The following is a 16,999-nucleotide window of genomic DNA, read 5'->3' on the forward strand; positions in this document are numbered from 1 at the left end:
GGGGAGCTATTGGTGAGGAAATTTCCCTCTACAAATGCAGCGTCACATTTGCAGTGCAGTTTATAGTCTAAAAATTGTCTGGAGTTGTGTGGGGGTTAAATGATTTGGCCATCATTGTGCAGTCAATATGTGTGAGAAGCTGGACTTGAACCCAGGTCTTCCACTTAAAAACCAGCTATCCCATCCATTCCACCCCTCCATTCTCTTGAAACTGCATTTTTCTGTTTATTCCTCTTAGTTTTAAACCAGTTTATTCATAATTCTTGATCATTGTAAAGGCCTAGACCGAGATTCAGTTTTGCGTTATGAAAAAAAAGTATTTGCTGAGGTGCTAAGAGAATGCTAAGAAAAGAAACTTGTCAGGTATTCAGTACCTGTTTGCAAAGTTATGCTAATTATAGACATTATTATCTGTTCTTTAAATTAATTCTGTCACAATTTATGTTTTGCAATGCTATTAGCTATTAACTTGTCCTGTTATGGGTACTTAAAATAATTCAATTACATTTCTTAATCTTCTGTAATTTAGTATTTTTATTGATAAGACTTCCTCCTTGTTTGTCTGAACTAATGATATTTTATTGTTACATATTATTGTTACATATTGTTACATATTATTGTAACATATATTGTTACATATTATTACATACTTCATTATGCATGGCTTGTATTAGGTTCTCTAAGCTTTACAAAGCTTAGGTAAAATATGTGAGTCTGGCAACTATCACAAAATAACAAGGGAAAATTCCATTCATACTAATTTCCCAGTAAGCAGATTTTCTAGGGATAGTAAATAATAAACTGTATCTTATATTTTATTTTGTAGTTACATTTTATGTTTTAATTATGTTTTATAGTTACATAGTATTATAATATAGAAACCATTATATTATTAAAATATAATAAAACATCTCATAAGTCTTTTGGCAAATTCCTCATTGCCTTCTTGTAATTCAATCCAAAAAAGATACTCACTATTCTCTGGAATATTTTCTAAAATAGAAACTACTAAGTGAAACCTACAAGATGTAAAACTATAATAAAATAATGGCACAAATACATTTTATTTGATATTTTGGGGTCATCAAATAGAACCTATTTTAATAACCAAAAAATTTGTTATTGATTTTTGACAAAATTTCACATTTTATTATGTTAAAGGGGAAACTGTCCCTAGGAAGTAATTTCTCTCATAACTTGGTCTAGGATTCTTTGATTCCCTGTTCACTCCATTTATTGTCACAACATCACTGTTTCCCAGAACACATTTGGATCTACACTTGTGTCACACAATCTAATAATCCAATCATCCATCCAAAAACTTCAATCACATTTTGTAAAAGTATACCTACCCTTTCCTCTGTTGTTTACCAGATTTACTAAAATTCTGTAATAGAGCAACAAATTAGCAGTCAAATGTTAATTTTCCTCACATTGTTATCCCCTATTGTTATACAAAACAAATTATCGTTTTAAAACTTTTAGTGAGGGGCTAGGTGGTGCAGTGAATAGAGCACCAGCCCTGGCGTCAGGAGGATCTGAGTTCAAATTCAGCCTTAGATACTTGACACTCGTATCTGTGTGACCCTGGGCAAGTCACTTAACCCCAATTGCTTTGCCTTCCCCCCTCCAAAAAAAACCCAACAAACTTTTAGTGAGATTGTCTCTGACCTTACTTAATTTAGCCTTTTATTATTGCTAGGAAGACAGCTGAGGCTTAGTGGATAAAGAGCTAGCCCAAATATCCCAAAAATCCGAGTTAAAGTTCTGTCTTTGTATTTATTCTCACCTAGCTGAAACTGAAAGAAAAAAAAACTTTACTAAAATAAATTGCTGCCTATGGAAGATACAAACTAGTAATTATACAGAGAACCCAGTTCTGCTTCAAATTGGTCCTCTGCGTTATTCAGAAACTTGATACATTTCTTTTCTCATCACGGAGTGAGAGTGTTAAGCAGGGGAAAAAATGAGAGATGCTAAGCAATTAGACATTTACAGTTTTTTTGTTATTTTGTTCGAAGTTTTATGATTTCCTAGATACACAGGTATTTAAATACCATAATATTGTCCAAGGTTAAATATTCCTTTTATTTTTTTAGTCCACTGAATGTAACTAAAAGTGTTTTCGGGGTTTTTTTTAAAGGTATATTGCTTCAGCCAGTTTAGCTTTGATTATTTATTAGCAGTACTTTCATTCAAATAAGGTCATTAATACCAGAGCTTAGGAAGAGACTATATATCACCATCTGGCTGAACAATTCTGTTACTACTTACTGGCCTTTTTTGAGGAATTTTCAGTTGGCAAACTTGCTATGATGCCTACCCCTTTCGGGTTACCTTCTACCTACTCTATATATCTTGTATGTGCCCAGTTATTTACATGTTGTTTCCCTTGTTAGAATGTATGCTCCTTGTGGGTAGGGCTGATTTTTGCCCTTTTTGTATGCCTAGGCACTTGGTAATATTTTTTTTGTATGTCTAACACTTTTGTAGGCCTGGTACATAATAAACACTTAATAAATGTTTTTTGGCTAAGACAAGAGTATCAGGGCTGCTATAGCTCATCTCCAAGTAGTTGACCAACTTGTTTATAACACTAGGAAACCTTAATTTGAAGTTTATCCATCACCACCACCACTGTAGGAGACAAGTAATAGATATGAGCAATTTGTTTTTGTCTGATTGATGTGTGTTCAAATGTGGAGTGTGTAACATCATTATTTTACTAGGGTCTGCTGCTGATCCTGATAGTTCTAAACTGGTAGAAATAATGTGTGACAGTTTAGATTACTAAAGTGGCAACTATACATACAAATCCAAATTTCAATTTGGTATTTTTACTTAAGTCTATAGGAATTAGAAAAATAATACCTAAGCAATAAGTATTGTTGAAGTTTTGAGTGAATTTAGAAACATTTTATTTTTGTCTGGATAATGATAATAATATCTCTTGGAAAGGGGTATTTTGGGCAAGGTAGTTTGCTAGTCTTATCCTTAGTAGAATTTTGAGAATATCTTACCTATTCAGAAACATACAAGAAAAATAACCCTCTATTGTCCTAGCTTTTTTGCTACACAATAACATTTGAGATTATTCCTCAGATAGAATGGTTAAAAACTATTCTTCTTTAAAGATATATTTCTATTTTGTAACTTATAAAAATGGGTCATTTTTAAATGGCCCCCCTAACATTCAACAAAATGTTGCTATAAATAGTGCACTTTAACTTCTTAGTCTTCAGTTTTATCTACAGCTTCATGTTCATTTCCAGGTAATTTTACAAAATGGTCATGAACTGAGATTGATTTTCACGTATAGAGTTTTGAATTGTTCATACAAGTTTTCTGAGTTCTAGCACTAAAAAATCATGAAATACCACTTTCAGGTAATTTGGAAATTCCTGGAATTTGCCTTTTGTATCCATCATTTGCATTTCCAGCTTAGCTTTCCATTTGATTTGATGGTAGTGGTTTTTGTTTTGTTTTTTTTTTAATCAAAAGAGGTTTACCACAGTGCTTTAAAGTACCTAACATAGTTACTGTGTTTAATTTATGGGCACAGAAAGTCAGGTAGCCACTTTAATGCCTCAAGGGGTCATACAAAATAAATACTGTCTTCTAGGCTTTGTGTGAGTGGATTTCCACGGCAGAATGAAAAGCACTGGAAAGAACCTTGCGGCCGAGTAGTATTGGATCCTGAATTTATGGTGCAGCTTCTGACAGGTGTTTATTATGCCATGTAAGTATCTGGGATTTGAAAGTAAATGAATTCTTACTAGTCCTTGGAAAATTTTAATGTTTTTCTTGTATTGACATGTCCTGATTGTCCTTTGTTTCATGGTACATTAATTTTCTTGTCTCTCTGATTTTAGTAATTCATTCTTTGAGATGCTTTGAGAGTAGCTAAAAAGCAGTTTAATAATTAGGATTAACAATTGCAGTATGGCAGTTTCTCCTTATAAGAAACTGTTAGTATACACCAGCACTAAGGATTATCATAACCTAGCTTACCTTGAATATCATGCAGTAGTCAGCCACTGTATCAGTTTATACCCTATTCCACCAGAAACCTTTATATAAGGAAACATTAGCATTTAACTCTTCATATTTTCCTTGACTTATAACCTGATGTGAAATGTCTTGGGAATGAAATAATTTGAGATCCTTAAACTATTAAAAAATTTACTTGAATTCATGTAGTATTATAAAATGGGTACTTTATGTTTCCTTGGTAGATATAATGGACAGTGGGATCTTGGCCAAGAAGTACTGGATGACATTATTTACAGAGCTCAGCTAGAACTTTTTTCTCAACCACTACTGGTAAGGCATGAGTTTCCAGACATGGAGATTGGATGGCACTCAGTAATCTTTGCATAAACAATATATACCAGCATGAGGTTAACCTGTGTGTTTTTAAGCTGTGGTGTTTGATGCTATTGTCCAAAATTGCTTTTCCTGATCTTTTGTTTTAATGTTTAAGATGAAGCAATTTAAATATGGTGAGGTTAAAGTATCAAGGAATGTATTGGGGACAAATGGTGAAATGCAAAGCATGCTAGACTCAGAGGAGGAGACCTGGGTTTGAATCTCACCCCTGGATACCTGAAAGTGCTGTGACAATTAGAAAGTCACTTTGTTTCTTGTCGAGCCAGGTCTTGGGGAAAATACTTGCACTACCTACTTTATAGGGGGATTGTGAAAAAAGTTCATTGTAAGGAGCTATATAAATAAATGCAAGTTATTGTTTGGTCATAGTCAGGAGACACTTATTAATCACCTACTGTATGCCAGGCACTGAACTAAGCAATGGAGGTAGAAAGAAAGACATGAGACAGTTCCTGCCCTAAAGGAGTTCCCATTCAGATTGTGGAGAAAACACATAAAAAGGGAGGGTGGTAGGTATGATAAAATCATATATTCAAGGGGAAAGGAGGTGTGAGTTTTCATTACCTTTGACAATTAAACTGAGAGACAGTGTCTTAGCACGATCAGTTTTTTAGTTAGGCTAGCAGTAACCGTTAAAAATTGGGTCTTTGGCCTCTTAATAACCAAAAATCTCAAGGTAAGGCCTACTAGCCTTCGTATAGTTTTGGGGAGTACCAGAGAGTAAAGAACAGAGTTGGGTAGATGGGGAAAACAGTGTGATTGGTTACAGAGTAGACCGCATCATGGTGGTGGGGACAACATGATTGGTTGGAAATTGGGAATGGGACTAACAATTACCCCCTTCTTCCCTTCTTTGACTAAGAAATGTTCAGTGTTTGAGTCTGCTTGCAAGGTTAGAGATAGACCAGACTTCCTTGAATAACAAGCCAGACATCCTTGAATTGTGGGTTGGTGGTATAAAGATACTAGTTCAGATTCTGGTGTCCACCTGCCTTCTTCAAGGGTAACAGATTTCCTTGATGAAAGAGTAAAACCGTGATTAACTAGAGAACTGCACTTAGCTCATAGGCAAAAAGACAAAGAAATGTGACTTGAGCAATCATACAAAATGGGACAACAATACAGAGTAGGATCAATTATAAAATGATACAGAATCAATTTAACTTCTTCATTTTCTGGGTAGATTTCATCTTGCAGAATGATGAGTTTCTGGAGATTATGAAGTCCAGGAAAGTAGACAGGTAGGAAAACAACGTGATGTCATCTTAAACAGCAGAGAAGCTAGGAGGAGCTCTCCAATGTGCATCCTCCATTCTCTCCAATCAGAGCAAAGAAGATTATTTTCTAATCTCAACACATCTAAATCTATGTCAGTATAATAGTAAATGGTAACTATTGGGGGAAAAAATATTACTAACATTAATACCTTGCATTTGCAGAATTCTTAACAATGTCATTTTAGTCTACAGCCCCTTTGTGATTCAGTCATCAGGCAGCAATTTATTAAGTGCCTAAAAGTGTGCTAGGTATTAGGGATATAAAGACAAAAATAAGAATAGCTTTTTGCAAGAAGCACCTGTTTTGTTTGAGGAGACAATGTGCACATATAAATTTGTACAAAATAAATACAGAACAGGTTAGGAAGGAAAGGCACTAGCAGTTAAGAAATCAGTACAAGCTTCGTATACAAGATAATGTTTAATCCGAGTCTTAAAGAAACTAAAGGATTCTTTGAGGAAGGAAAACATTCCAGGAATGGGGAAAGACTGGTACCAAGGCATGGATACAAGAAGTGAAATGTCATATGTGAGAAGTAATGTCTGAGGTAGAGTGTTAGGTTGGGGCCGGGTTGAGAAGAGCCAAGAGCAGCTCATGTTTGATCTTATGAACAAAAGGGTGCATTGGAATAGTTTACTGAGTAGAGGTGTGACACAGTTGGACCTTTGCTTAAGGAAAATCACTTTGGCAACTATGTGGATTCAAGTCAGGAAGAACTTGAAGCAAGGAGAGAAACTGAAGGCCATTGCCATAGTCCCCAGATTTGGGGGATGAGAACTTGAACTAAGGTAGAGGTTTTGTGAGTAGTGAAAAGGGGATAGTGTGAGATATTGTGGAGGTAGAAATGGCAAAATTTGGTATCTGATTAGATATGTGGAGTGAAGGAGAGTAAGGAATCTAAGATTACACTGAGGTTACAAACCTGAGAGACTGGAATGTGACTTGGTCTTGGTGACTTTAACAGAAATAAATGAGGTAGGTAGTTTGATTTAAGGGAAAAGATAATGAAATCTTGTTTTGAGTTTCAGATGTTAGTGGGGCATCCCATTTGAAATGTCCAGTGGGCTGCTTGGTGATGCCTAACTAGAGTCAGGAGTATAAAACTATTGCAGAATGTATAGATCTGGAAGTTCTCTGCATAGAAATGATAAATAAATCTATGGGAGCTACTGAGGTCATCAAGTGAGAATGTAGAAAGAGAAGACAAGAGGGCTTAAGACAGAATCTTCATAGTACATCAGCAGGCAGGGGGTTTGCTACAGATGGAGACTGAAAAGGAGCAGTCAGGTAAAAAGAAGATGAACCAGTTGAGATTAATGTGTAAAACAAACAAAATTCAGAGAAGAGAGTATCCAGAAGCAGAGGGTAGTCAACAACATCAGATGTTGCAGAGAAGTCAAGAAGGATGAAGACTGATAAGCTACCATCAGATTTGGCCGATTTTCGTTAAATTTGGAGAGAGCAGTTTCAATAGAGTGACAAGATAAATAAAGTCTCCCAGAAATTAGTAATCTCCTTTTCTAACTTATACCTTATCAGGTCAGTTTGCGTTGATTCTAGTCTTGACCAGAGATTCTTAACCTGGTCGCATGGATAGATTTTAATGAATCTGTGATCTTAACTCGGAAAAAAAAATGCATCTTTATTTCATTATAATTGGTTTTGTTTGTCCTCTACATTTTGTTTTATACATTTAAAATATTCTGAGAAGGGATCAATAGGTTTTACTAAATTAGCAAAGGACCTATGCATGACACCCAAAAAAGGGTAAGAACCACTGAACTCTAGTGTCCTTTTGACTATATCTTGGATCTGAGGTATTAGGTATCCTAATAGATCTGCTGTCTTACAATTAATTGTATATACCTGGATGTGTTATTTAAGTTTTTTGGCAATGTAATGTTTCTCAGTTCTGATTAAAGTTATCTATCCGAGCAAAATAAAATTAATATCCAATTTAGTCCTTCTAGAAATTATTTACCGTAGAACATCTCTTTTAAATCTCATTTTCTCATTATTATATATAAGCCTATTATTTCTGAATACTCAAGTGGATCAGTGATCTTGTTGATTCAGGATTTCCCTCTGGTGGTGCATATCACAGGCCAGCTATGCCTGCCTATCCTGTGCACTGTTTCATTCCAAAAATTTGACATAAGGGGTCCTAAAGTCAAGAAGCTTTTCATATAGCAAATTATTTTCTTCAGTAAATTCTATTCTCTGTGTTTTGAGGTCTCTTCTCTACATCTGCAATTGATCACCAATATACATAAAGTATACAACCTAACTTATTTTACTCATTTTTAGCCACTTGGATTATGTTAAAGTAAAAATTAGTAGAACATAGCATATTTTGAAGGTAATCTAAAATTTGTCCTAATCTTTCTGCTGCTTTTGAACCTTGTTCACTTAACCAGAGCCTCCATTAGGGTGTTTGGGTGTTTTAGTGTGTTAGAATGGCGGTCAGAATTTTTAAACTATTGTGAAGACTACTCACTAATAGAACTAACTTTACCCCTGACTCCTTAACATTGGTTGTGAAGGTAGGCTTTGATAGAGTGACAGGACAGATGTTGTCTCAGCCTGGCATGGCCTGTCTGGCAGAATGTTTTAGGGCACCCACATGAGCAGGGGGTAGCCAGTGCGTGTTCAGAGATCTTATTGTCAGGCTCGATTCTCAGTTTCAGCTGTTTTTATTTCTATTATAGGAATTTGGAGAAAACAAACAAAAAAGATTAATCCATGAAATTTGGGAAGGAAAATGTGTGATTTATTGGTCCTAGTCATGTCAGTTTTGCCAGGTTTTATTAATAATAGATCTTGATCATTTTATAATTTGACATTCTACTTTTTGGCGATTGTGAAACGTCATATAAGGATTAGTATAATAGATGCAGTGCTTTTGAATTTTGTTTGTCAACCTATTCTTGTTTTAGGTTGCTAATGCCATGAAGAATTCATTGCCATTTGATGCTCCTGATTCTTCACAAGAAGGTCAGAAAGTACTTAAAGTAGAGGTCACACCCACAGTGCCAAGGATTTCTCGGACTGCAATCACAACAGCTTCAATTCGTCGTCATCGATGGAGGCGAGAAGGTGAGGGTATAGCAAGCAGTCAGTAATTCCATTATTGTGAATAGATTATTGATCTATTGTATATTGCTCCATTGTGTGTCTAAATGTATATTACTGCTATATGTTTTTAGCATACATTTTACAATTAATCCAAAAAAAGTTTGACTAGATACTTTTAGTGATAGAAATATGATTTAAAATGTCCGTAGCCCCTTTAATAGTTTTCTTTAGATTTTCCTTATAAATGATGTTTCTTCAGAAAATATTTCAATAAGATGAAATGTAAAATAATTCATGTGTACAGAAAGGCAAGAGATTAAAATTCTCATCTTTGCTTTAAAATACTCAGTAACAGCAAATTGGGGAGAGATTTTCATCAAATGTGCTTATTATTGTCGTTGAGAAATTTCAGTTTGTGCATGTGTGAGCATTTTAATTAAAAAAACAAAATAACACAAAGCAAAACTCTGTAACTGGTTGATACAAAAATATAATCCTAGCAGTTTCCCCAGAAGAATTGATTCTGGTTTTAGATTGTTATCTTTGATTTTACTGTGAGCTTTTTGTTTATTTTTAAATATTGATTGCAGCAGTGTCTCATGGACATAGTACCTGTATAATCAAGCTGTCTTGGCCTTGTTGTAGGAGCATATTATTGCCATTTTAATGATCTTTTTTCACTTCTCTGTCTTGTTCATTTGCCAGCTCACACATTTTTCATCTGCCTTCTTGCGTATGTATATGCATTGTACACACATATGTAGTTACATATGGTTAGTATTTTTTGTTTTTTTTTAATCCACATAAACCTCTTTAATCTGCCTGGGTCAGAATGCTCAGAAAGTTATAGAAGAGCACAAAAGCACTAAAATTTTATATGTTGAATCCCAGATGGCTTTGACTTCTCAAACGAGGCTGACTCGAGTATTCCTGGCTCCCCGATCCAACACGGCTCCACAGACCTAGGGATCAAACGTGTGCAAGAGGGGGAGGTGCTGATGCGCAGGACCCCTGAGCATGGCTCGCCGGAGCCCACCTTGGCAGCAGCCACAACAGAGGGTAGGACAGAGATGAGGAGGCAGAAGTCAGTGAGGCAGTTCCTGGAGAAGGATCCTGGCTCCCTATCCCCAAGCAGAACATCTTTCCATTCTAGTGTGTGTTTCCACTATCCCAGGGTGTATTAGCTTCTCCTTGCAATACACACACTTCCCTTTATGCCTAGCATCAGGTCAGGTACAACCTTTTGTTATCATGTGTGCTGGCCTGGAGTTTGCATCCCTGTGTGGTTAAAGAACAGCTTGGCATGGCTAATAACAAGGCAAGCAGCCATCTTCAAGAGGCCTGCAAAGGCTTGGGATATTTTCATTACTGAGCATGTCTACTTTAACCTTAAGGGAAAATGCATCCAATGAACACGAGCCCTGATTGCCAGTTTAAACTTGTTTAGGTTCCAAAAACTTCAGGAATTGATACTTAGAGAATTTGTGAAGACTGTTGTAAAATACCAATCTGTCATCTTGGATCAGAAAGGAGAACTGAGGTGGAGTTGTTTGACTTGTCTCCATTTCCAATGATCCCAAGAACAAATTTACCTCAGCCTCATTGTAGATCTTTATTGGCGTTGATTCATTTTAACATCTGAATAGATCAAGTTGCTGTGTTTCCAGCTACTTTAATCACCAATTTTCCTCTATCAATGTGATTTCCTGTTCAATTTCCAGTTCTGAAGCAGAGTGCAGTGCTTATTTTAGTGTCTGTGGATGATTTTGTTATGCTCACTAAGCTAGTTTGGATCATGAACTATATTGGAACTTACCAATCATGTACGCAATGAAACGGGATTTCCATCTTCTCTTGTTATTAATTTGCTTGTCTGTAATTTCCAGCACTGAAGTGAAAATGTCTTCTTGGGAGTTTAGCTATACTAGTAGCAACTTTTATTTAATGTAGTTGTTGTACCTTCACTCTGAGAATGTACCTGTGGTATTTTCATTGTTAAAGATCACTCAACTTCTTACTAATAGGAAAGTGTTTGCTAGCTATTCTGCATATATTGTTGTCTCCCAGGAATTGTTCCCTGGAAGAAGAGTGCAAATAAACAACCCGAGTTCCTTTCCGATTTCATATGTTGCTACTGTGGAAACTGCCTTGATTTGTTGATGTACCAAAGCAAAATGCCTTTAGATTATGTTATTTAAATTGTAAGGGTCCGTTAATTTCCATTTTAGAAGTGTATTTTAGGAGGACTCCTGCTCCTTGGTGCATCAGAAATTTGAGCATGCTCAGTAAGAATCTGAAGCTACTTTTAACTCCCTAGCTATTTGGCCAGAATTGGCCCTCTTTTTTCTCAATGTTGCATGTGCATGTGAAGGATCTGGAGAAGTTGTTGCCACTTTTTGAGACCCAGATTAAATGGTTGTGAAAGATGCAGCCTTCCCATTCCAGAAGTTTTACATAATTTGACATGATTCCTGGAGCCAGCTTTATCTTGTATAAACAAGAGAAAATGAGACTATAAATAAATATCAAATATACTAATTGCTTAAAGTAGACAAAACCCTGCTTCTTAACACTGTAGGATAAAAGGAGGGTTGGATGAGCCTATTTGGCTTTCTTTACCAATTGCTATTTTTATAGTGATTTTACTTTCTTGTTAATTAGAAAGGTGATAATGCAGAAAGTTTGAGATTAGGAAATTGAAGCTTTTCTTTAATTCAGCAAAAGTCAAAACATCCTGATAAAGGACCCTAAATATTATATTGTTAATTTTAGTACTTCCTGTATTTGTTAATTAGATTTTTTGGATGTAACTAAGAAGAGAGTGCTAAGTTCCTTAAATATGTGCAAAGTTTTTCTTAGTTCTCATATTTGTAGGTTTAAAATAAAAGATAGAGGCATAAATTAGAGAAGAAAATACTATGAAGTTAGTCATCAGTATTCCTTTTTGTATATTCTTTGCCCTGCTCTGTGTTGTTAGTATCTTTATGAGTTAAGGAAGGGAGAAAAAGCACAGACCCACCCACATCCTTTGTTTCTTTATTCAGTGCTCTTTGGGGAAACTTTTCAGGCATGATACTGAAATTGTATGTTAAATATTTGAATAGTGTTGATTGTTATGTTGAAAAAGCAGAGAGAGGGGGCAGAGGGCTCAAATTTAAGAATTTTACTTGGCAATCTGAAGAAACTGTCTGTAACTTTTGAGGGCATTCTTAAAATCATCAGTAAAGCAAGAGTTAATACCTTGAATGAATCAGCAAGTCTACTGCAGTACTGCTCCACTACACTGAAACAACGTTTCTGGGTATTTGAGATCCACTGATTACTTTTTGCATGCATTACCTTTGTCATCTTTAATATTGCTGACCTGCTTGAGCATCTAATCTGCATGTAGCAATAATCCAAAGCGAGCACCAAGTGTCTTAGTTTCCTCTCTTGATTAAATGGATACTTCTAATGTTATTTTGTGCCTCTGTCACTCTTTATATTGCTAAAACATGTTTACTCAACACTTATAAGTATTTTCTATGGATGTTTTGCTTTTTTTTAAAAAGATTATAAGTATTTATAATGTGATATATTGTATATTTATAGAGTTTGACATTGTTGTTCTAGTGCACATTATGTGTTATTCTAGTGCTGTCCTTTTGAAAAAAGAGGTTGAGAGAGGAAGTGGCTTCAGCTGTTTTTCTAAATGCATTCTCATATAGAAGGCTTTGCATGATGACCAAAGAAAAGTTCGTTGCCAGATGAAACAAGGTGTTTTTGTTTTTAAGGGTAGCTTGATTATCAGTTTTTCCCAGTACCTTTGAAAATCAATCATTTCTTTTGTTTTCAGCTTTTTTTAGGGAGTGTATTAAACAAAAGACTTTAATCATCTAAATATGTTTCACATAACTATTTGTTTACAATTATATTGGCTAATATTGTTTCGTAAATATAAAGATATTTACTTTTCAAAGGTTAAGGTTAAATTTTCTTGGGGTTTGGGAAAATGTATCAAAAATAACTCCTTAACAAAATAGCAAAACATCTAGCACTTTAAAAAAAAAAAAAAAGAGGCTCATATATAGCAATACCTTGGCTTTTAGAAAGAGCCTTTTAGAGGTTTGCCTTTGGAATGATCTTTACAAGAATATTGATCATAATTCTAGAAAAGGAATTGAGTTGTCCGAAATTCCTCCTTCTCTGTTAGCCTTTCAGTCCCAGAAAGAGGGATTCCATAGATTAAGTGTGAATTCTAGGATGAAATAGTCATGATAATAAAATTGCTTCTAAAAATCTGAAACATACTTTTTTCTTCATGACTTAATGCTCAAGATTTTTTTTTTCATTTGTATTGATGCTTAGGTTTTCATGTAAGAGAGCACAGAAACTTGCTACTAGATTCATTAATTGAATAGCATATAGCTATGGGGAAGTTTAAGTTTTAAGAACTGTCCGAAGAAGTAGAACTTATTGAGAGGATTGTGAAATTTTGCGTTTGTAAGCAAAAGGCTAACTAGCCCTTTGTTAAAAGGTTTACTTCTGTTGCTACTTCTGTCTACTCTTGGATTATAGACTAAGTATAACATTTTACATCAAAGAGGCACTTAAAATTGAAATAGTAAATGGAAAAAGCTTCCATCTAATTTAGTAGAATTGTATCTTTTTCAGGTGGCAAACATACTAGCAATTTCAGATAAAATAGTTCAGAAAGGTTTTCATTATATTTGATCTTTTGGCGAAACTGCAAAAAAATCTAAGACTACTGACTTTTCATTAGGTAATGGCTAAAGGCAAGGTTATCTTAAACTGAAAGTTTATGTGCTGAATTGTGTTGTGTCAACAGTTTGTACTACAAGAAAGTTGTATGAAGCCTAAATTTACTTGTGGTATCCAGTTCTTGACTTTATTTTTTAATAAGTAGTAGTTGATTGCAAAAGGATGTTAATGGAATATCCATGCACTAGAGTAATGCAGAACAACAAGATACTAGCATACTGGAAATTATTGTGGAATAGGATATTCATCAGTAATACTGTTTGGGAAGGTCATTATCAGTGTACTACAAACTTAGAACTTCACAATAGATGAAGTCTGTTGTGATGCTAATCATAGCTGCTACTTCATTTAACTTAACTTGTGCTGAATGTCTGATTTGTTTTTTAGGTGCTGATGGTGTAAATGGAGGAGAGGAGTCTGTGAACCTGAATGATGCAGATGAAGGATTTTCATCAGGGGCTTCCCTCAGCAGTCAGCCAGTTGGGACCAAACCATCATCCTCCTCTCAGAGGGGAAGCTTAAGGAAAGTAGCAAGTGGGCGTTCAGCCAAGGATAAAGAAACAGCTTCTGCCACTAAATCCATCGAGAGCCCTCGAGAGTCAGTAGCTCGTAAGCAGTACGTACACCAACCTACTGACCTTAGTGTAGATTCCATTGAGTTGACACCAATGAAGAAACACCTGAGCCTACCTGCTGGCCAGGTGGTGCCAAAAGCTAATAGCTTGAGTTTGATCCGGACGGCCAGTGCTTCCTCAAGTAAATCATTTGACTATGTGAATGGCAGTCAAGCCAGTACAAGCATTGGGGTTGGCATTGAAGGAGTTACTAATTTAGCAGGTAGCAATGCCAATCGATTTTCAACTATCAGTCTACAGGAAGACCGGCTAGGTCAAGCAGGGGAAGGTAAAGATCTCCTCAGCCCGGGAGCCCCCCTAACTAAGCAGTCTCGCTCCCCAAGCTTCAATATGCAGCTGATATCACAGGTGTAGTTTTGAAAGTTCCACTTTCTTCTCTTTCTTCCTATCTTTTAAAACCAAACATTTCATTGTGCAAGAAGAAACTTCATCCCACAGTCTGAAACTACTGACCATTGTAATCAGATTTGATTTGGTTTAGGTATCATCATACTGTATTTTGTACTGAAACAGCAATAAGATTTTCTTTCCCCTCCTATTCTTCCTCTCTTCCCCCCACCCCTGGCTCCCCAAATGTGTTTGTGAAGCAGTATAAAATGTATGCCTTTTTCATGCCTTCCTTTCTCCTTGGGTGATGTGCAATCCATCGTAGGCTGATCGGTCCCATTTCAACACTGTGAGAATACAGAGACATTAGGGGAAATGGTGTATGTGATCCCTATGAAATGATTCTTTGGCTTTGTTAAGAAATAGAAACGGGTTCTCTCAATGTACAGAACTATGAAAACTACTGGATCATATTTTTTTTTCCTCAAAACCAGGAGTGCCTCAGAGATTCTACTATGACTTTGGACTTCTCTGAGTTTGTGCAATCTTTTGTTTCTTTGTTTCTTTTTTTTTTAAGAAGTATGGGAAAAAGAGATGGGAGGAAAGAGATCAGACCTGCTTCTGGCAGTCTGTTGCACTTTTTTTGTTAAAATGAGGGTAGCTCTTTTCTCCCAGCTCTTTTACTCTGAAAAGTTAAACATTTAGTCACTGAAACATTCAAACCAAGTTTTGATCTTCTCCATTGCAGAGAAGCTTTAAGTTTATTGTGTAGATGGTAATGCACTTTTAATGGCTTTCTAGCCATATTAAACATAATGTCTTCCCTCTTTCCTACCAGGACATATAGGATTATTCTGTCAGTAGGTTAAAGTTTGCAACAATAAACAAGTCCAAGAATCCAGATGGGGTATCCTATTTCCTACACATAATGAACAGTTCTTGTTTATGAATTGTTAACTGATTCAGGCAAATGCATCTTCAGGTAAACAGAGGAATTTCTCAAGTCATCTTCAGTGATACCAGGTTGTTAGTGAAGCCCTCTCAGCTGCTTTCTAGGTGTGCCTAAATTCAGTCAGATATTGTAGATTAAGAAATCTACAGTCCTGACAGATTATATGTTTCATGGAGGTACATCAGGAACAGATAATTTGCTTGGGGGAATCACTGAAGCTTCAATGTGACACATTTTTATAAAACAATTTCCCACCAGGGGATATTGAAATGTTTTCTGCTAAAAGGACCATACTACCTTTTTACTCATCAGTCTACTGCAGTTTGTGAACATGTTCAACATTGATTTGAAAGTGGTTTCCTTATCCTTTAGAAAATTTTGAAATCATGTCAGTGAGCTAGATAGTAATTGTATGACTAGCTTTTGGAAATTGTCAAAGAGGCTACAAAAATGTATCATTCAGACTATCAGTTCTGATTTGATTGAAGAACCATTTTAGATATTACATGGCCTCCCTGAGTCTTTTGGCTCTGACAATTAAAATAGAAGGGAATATACTGCCTTTAGAAAACACACACACACACACACACACACACACACACACACACACGTACATACGTACGTATCTGTCACTGTACTGTCTTGGAATCATATAAGTTATCTTCCCATAAAACAGAGCTAATATTGCTGAATTTTTTAAGGCACTTTTCATTGATACTGTGGAAAAAGTGTGTTGGGGAATTTGTTGAAAATAGATTTTCTCTTAAAATATAAAAAAGCTGTAAGAACAATTCTAGAAATTGAAATTATATTGGAATTTGACAAATATGAGCACCAGGAAGGGCCTCTAGTTCTTCCGTTTTTTATAAAAAGAATCCTTTAATTTTGATGGGAAAGGATTTCCTTTTAAACAATAAAACAATTGAATTATTATTTCAAGATAATGATTCTGTAATGTTTTCGGTTCATATGCAGATCGGCAAATTAGAACCAAAATCACCTATACCATTGCCAAAGCCCAGCGATTTTATATCTACACATCTGTATATGTACATACATAGATGAATATGTGTAGTATGTGTATGTACAGATGTAAATAAATATCTCTCATATTTAGATAGTAACTTTTTTAAAAATTGGTACATAATGATACCAAATAAACATAGAAAAATGAAAAACATCTGAAATAAATGAGAAGGCAGAATTTTGATCATATTAAAATTTCATGTATAAAAGGAGGGGAGCACTTGTAAATTATTGGAAGTGGCGAGTGACTTTTGCAGAAAGATCTAATTTCTTTTAAGAGAGCAAAAGGGTTTGTCTTTTGTAAAATTCAGTAATTCCACAAGCATTTGTCGAGTACCTTCAAGCACAAAATTACCAAGTATAAAGAGGAGTGTGAAATGATAAATAGGACAAAACTTCAAAGTTCCTTTTTTTTCTTGCTCGAAATCTAAGATTATATGTGTGTGTGTGTGTGTGTGTATGTATATATATATGTATGTGTATATATATATATATATATATATATATATATATATATATATATATCATACTTTGGGGATATACATCTGTGTACATA

The 16,999-nt window shown here is 35.3% G+C and overlaps 1 protein-coding gene across 4 annotated transcripts in view; it reads left to right on the top strand.

Moving 5' to 3' along the window:
- The window catches only part of FAM126B (family with sequence similarity 126 member B), a 91,037-nt gene extending 74,141 nt beyond the window's left edge, over positions 1 to 16,896 (top strand). For 3 of the 4 annotated variants that reach the window (XM_036756356.1, XM_036756355.1, XM_036756357.1), the window contains 5 exons: positions 3,623 to 3,739; positions 4,236 to 4,323; positions 8,604 to 8,763; positions 9,634 to 9,801; positions 13,891 to 16,896. In XM_036756356.1, coding sequence (XP_036612251.1) covers positions 3,623 to 3,739; positions 4,236 to 4,323; positions 8,604 to 8,763; positions 9,634 to 9,801; positions 13,891 to 14,492 — 1,135 coding nt within the window. In that variant the 3' untranslated portion in view covers positions 14,493 to 16,896. The remainder of the gene's footprint in view (positions 1 to 3,622; positions 3,740 to 4,235; positions 4,324 to 8,603; positions 8,764 to 9,633; positions 9,802 to 13,890) is intronic. The other variant, XM_036756358.1, reaches the window with a different exon arrangement.
- The last annotated feature ends 103 nt before the right edge of the window (positions 16,897 to 16,999 follow it).

Source organism: Trichosurus vulpecula, chromosome 4 (genome assembly GCF_011100635.1).
Source record: "Trichosurus vulpecula isolate mTriVul1 chromosome 4, mTriVul1.pri, whole genome shotgun sequence".
Lineage (NCBI taxonomy): Eukaryota > Metazoa > Chordata > Mammalia > Diprotodontia > Phalangeridae > Trichosurus > Trichosurus vulpecula.